General features: G+C 41.0%; 1 protein-coding gene across 1 annotated transcript in view; it reads right to left on the bottom strand.

Annotated features, from left to right (window-relative positions):
• Positions 1-234: 234 nt before the first annotated feature.
• LOC133636011 (keratin, type II cytoskeletal 8-like) overlaps positions 235-4,365 on the bottom strand; it is a 19,536-nt gene continuing 15,405 nt past the window's right edge. The window contains exons 7-9 of the mRNA XM_062029638.1: positions 2,639-2,859; positions 2,528-2,568; positions 235-503 (exon numbers count right to left, since the gene is read on the bottom strand). Of these exons, the coding sequence (XP_061885622.1) occupies positions 235-503; positions 2,528-2,568; positions 2,639-2,859 (531 nt within the window). The remainder of the gene's footprint in view (positions 504-2,527; positions 2,569-2,638; positions 2,860-4,365) is intronic.

A 4,365-nucleotide genomic window follows, 5' to 3' on the forward strand; every position in this document is an offset into this window, starting at 1 on the left:
ATGTTGACTTCCTTTGGAATCAGGAGAGTTGCACGCTAACTTATAAATGATTAGGGTAGCAACTTGGCAAGAGGACACAAACTGACAAAAGACATCTTGCGAAGTTTGATTTATTGAGGTCAGGGTTTTAAAAGCTATACCACATTGCCATCTGGTGGCTGCATGCATGTGCTGACGCGACTTCCATTTGAATTGATTGTATCTTTATTTTATTTCTCCAAATCAAACCAAGGCTCACTCTTCAGCTGCTGCCTCCACCTGCTCCTGCTCCTGCTCCTGCTCTTTCTTCTCCTCCACAGCGGGGACCTCCACCTCCACCTCCTCCTTTTTCCCCTCACTGGCGGTCACCACCGTCTCCGACTTGGTGACTGTGATGGTGCTCTTCACTGCTGCCCCCTCGTGGCCGGAGGCGGAACCGCTGCTGGCCTTGACAGCGCCGAAGGAGCAGCTCATGTAGGACGGGGTGCGAGAACTCTCCAGACCATAAGTCTTGTAGTTTAAAGCTGTATATTCATAAAAAAAAAACAACATCTGTTAGACATTTAGATTATCTAAATGTGTATTTTTCTAATTACAGTTGTAACTCAACTTAAGAGTGTTTTGAGACCAGAGCTTATTGGTTTTGTTTTAAGTTACAGGCATCTTCGCCGTGAGTTGGCATAGCAAACGTCACACTGAGCCCAGTAACATCCCCCTGAAACATCTGGTCTTACTCGCTAGCATTAGCTTACACTAGGAAAAAAACGCTTGGTTGAAATATACCCAATTTGAGTCGTTTTCGAACCAGCTTCTGGGTCACTATTGGACACAACCAATTTAAACCAGCAAGATGGGTTAAATATTCAACCAAAATGCATGGGTCATTTTAACGGCAATGCTGGGTTGATTCTACCAAGTACATTGGTTAAATAAATGCTCAACCCAAATGCTGGGTCATTTCAATTACAAAGCTGGGTTAATTCTACCAAGTACATCGGTTAAATAAATACTCAACCCAAATGCATGGGTCATTTTAACGGCAATGCTTCGTTAATTCTACCAAGTACATTGGTTAAATGAATACTCAACCCAAATGCTGCGACATTTTAACTGCAATGCTGGGTTAATTCTACCAAGTACATTGGTTAAATTAATACTCAACCCAAATGCTGGGTCATTTTAACTGCAATGTTGGGTTAATTCTACCAAGTACATCGGTTAAATAAACACTCAACCCAAATGTTGGGTCATTTTAACTGCAAGGCTGGGTTAAATCTACCAAGTACATTAGTTAAATACATGCTCAACCCAAATGCTGGGTCATTTTAACGGCAATGCTGGGTTAATTCTATCAAGTACATTGGTTAAATAAATACTCAACCCAAATGCTGGGTCATTTTAGCTGCAATGTTGTGTTAATTCTACCAAGTACATCGGTTAAATAAATACTCAACCCAAATGCTGGGTCATTTTAACTGCAATGCTGGGTTAATTCTACCAAGTACATTGGTTAAATAAATACTCAACCCAAATGATGGGTCATTTTAACAGCAATGCTGGGTTAATTCTACCAAGTACATCGGTTAAACAAATACTCAACCCAAATGCTGGGTCATTTTAACTGCAATGCTGGGTTAATTCTACCAAGTACATTGGTTAAATAAATACTCAACCCAGATGCTGGGCATTTTAACTACAATGCTGGGTCAATTCTACCAAATAAATGTAGGGTTTTTTCATGTTTTTGTAGTCCAAACTCCGTGACGGGCAGAGGTCAGTATTGCAACTTGTTGTTTTGTAAACTCGCCACCAACCAGTAACACAAAAACTACCCGACTCCTTAGAAATAACCCAAAATATGACCTAACAGGCCCAACCCAGTATTTGGGTAGAAACAAATAACCCAGCATTTTTTTACTGTGTATAGCTAGAGATCCACACAACTTTGTTTTCAAACATAGGCGAGCGCGAGGGACAGTGCTGAGAAGAAGAAACGGACAATATTCATTGAATTAAGGAAGGAAATCGTCAGCTTGGCAAAGCAATTCGGCCGTATCACTGCTAGTCTGCGGCAAAACAGCCAAGAACGACGGACATTTAACAACTGAAATATGGAAACGCTGATGATGGGGTGTTTGACGGAAGCTGGAATAAGACACTATTTCTATATCTATTTTACGGAGGACTGTAGTTAATCATAGAACTGGCACCCAATGTTATTTTTTAAAAAGTATTGATTTTGAATTGAGAATCTTTTTGAATCGTTAATCGATTCTGAATCGAATCATTACCCCCCAGAATCGAATCGAATCGTGTGGTGCCCAAAGATTGACAGCCCGAGTAAATACTGTACATTATTTTCACATGACTTCATAAAACATGTGTGGTAGTTAGTAGTCCAGTCGGTGGTATTGTTTTGATACAATATTGATTAGCTAGAAGTTTGTTTTTATTTCAAATGCATCTCACAGACGTTTTGAGGGAGACTATTTGAGCTTGGTCACAGTAACTTGAAGTACTACTGCGTGGGAATACATGAAATACGCACACGTCACTTTGGACACGTTGGTCTTGATTCCAGTTGCCAGCCTACAAAGAGAAGGAGATGATGCATTATTACATGACGTCATGACGATGTCCACGCTGGGTGACACCATACCTGTCCTCCTCTCCCTCCAGCAGCTTCCTGTAGGTGGCGATCTCGATGTCCAACGCCAGCTTGACGTTCATCAGTTCCTGGTACTGGCGCACCTGCAGGGCCATGTCCTGCTTGGCCCTCTGGAGGGCTTCCTCCAGGTCTCGGATGCGGAGCTTGGCGTCTTTCACCGCCAGTTCGCCGCGCTCCTCGGCCTCCGCGATCTGAGCCTCAAGGCTGTTGATCTGCACAAGGAAATAGTTTAGCAATGGAGAAAAGTCTGGTTGTACTACATAATAGTACATAGTATTCTACCAAGTAGTGCACAGTATTCTACTGAGTAGTACAAAGTGTTCAACTGAGTTGTACATTGTGTTCTGCTGAGTAGTGCACAGTATTCTACTGAGTAGTGCACAGTGTTCTACTGAGTAGCACACAGTATTCTACTGAGTTGTACACAGTGTTCTAGTGAGTAGCACGCAGTATTCTGCTGAGTAGCACACAGTATTCTACTGAGTTATAAATTGTGTCCTGTTGAGTAGTACACAGTATTCTAGTGAGTAGCGCACAGTGTTCAACTGAGTAGTGCACAGTATTCTACTGAGTTGTACATTGTGTTCTGCTGAGTAGTGCACAGTAGTCTATTGAGTAGTACAAAGTGTTCTACTGAGTAGCACACAGTATTCTACTGAGTTGTACATTGTGTCCTGCTGAGTAGTACACAGTCTTCTGCTGAGTAGTGCACAGTATTCTACTGAGTAGTGCACAGTGTTCTACTGAGTAGCACACAATATTCTACTGAGCAGCACAGAGTATTCTACTGAGTAGCACACAGTTAAAGTATTCTACTGAGTAGCACACAGTTATCTACTGAGTAGTACACAGTATTCTACTGAGTAGCAAACAGTTATCTACTGAGTAGCACACAGTATTCAACAGAGTAGTATGCACTGTTCTATCGAGTAGAACACAGTAGAACACTACGTACTACTCAGTAGAATACTGAGTAGTACGCAGAATTCTACTGAGTAGCACACAGTATTCTACTGAGTCGAACACAGTTAAAGTTTTCTATTGAGTAGTACACAGTTAAAATCTTCTACTGAGTGTTCTACTGAGAAGCACACAGTATTCTACTGAGTAGTACACAGTATTCTACTGAGTAGCACACAGTACTCTACTGAGTAGTAAGCAGTTAAAGTATTCTACTGAGTAGCACACAGTTATCTACTAAGTAGTATGTAGTGTTCTACTGAGTGGTACGTAGTGTTCTACTGAGTAGTACATATTGTTCTACTGAGTCGTACATAGTGTTCTACTGAGTAGAACGTAGTGTTCTACTGAGTAGTACATAATGTTTTACTGAGTAGTACACAGTATTCTACTGAGTAGTATGTAGTGTTCTACAGAGTAGTACATAGTATTCTACTGAGTAGTACGTAGTGTTCTACTGAGTAGCACACAGTATTCTACTGAGTAGTAAGCAGTTAAAGTATTCTACTGAGTAGAACACAGTTATCTACTGAGTAGTATGTAGTGTTCTACTGAGTAGTGCACAGTGTTCTACTGAGTAGTACATAGTGTTTTACTGAGTAGTACACAGTATTCTACTGAGTAGCATGTAGTGTTCTACTGAGTAGTACATACTATTCTACTGAGTAGAATGTAGTGTTCTAGTGAGTAATACATACTGTTTTACTGAGTAGTACACAGTATCCTACTGAGTAGCATGTAGTGTTCTACTGAGTAGT

Source organism: Entelurus aequoreus, linkage group LG01 (genome assembly GCF_033978785.1).
Source record: "Entelurus aequoreus isolate RoL-2023_Sb linkage group LG01, RoL_Eaeq_v1.1, whole genome shotgun sequence".
Lineage (NCBI taxonomy): Eukaryota > Metazoa > Chordata > Actinopteri > Syngnathiformes > Syngnathidae > Entelurus > Entelurus aequoreus.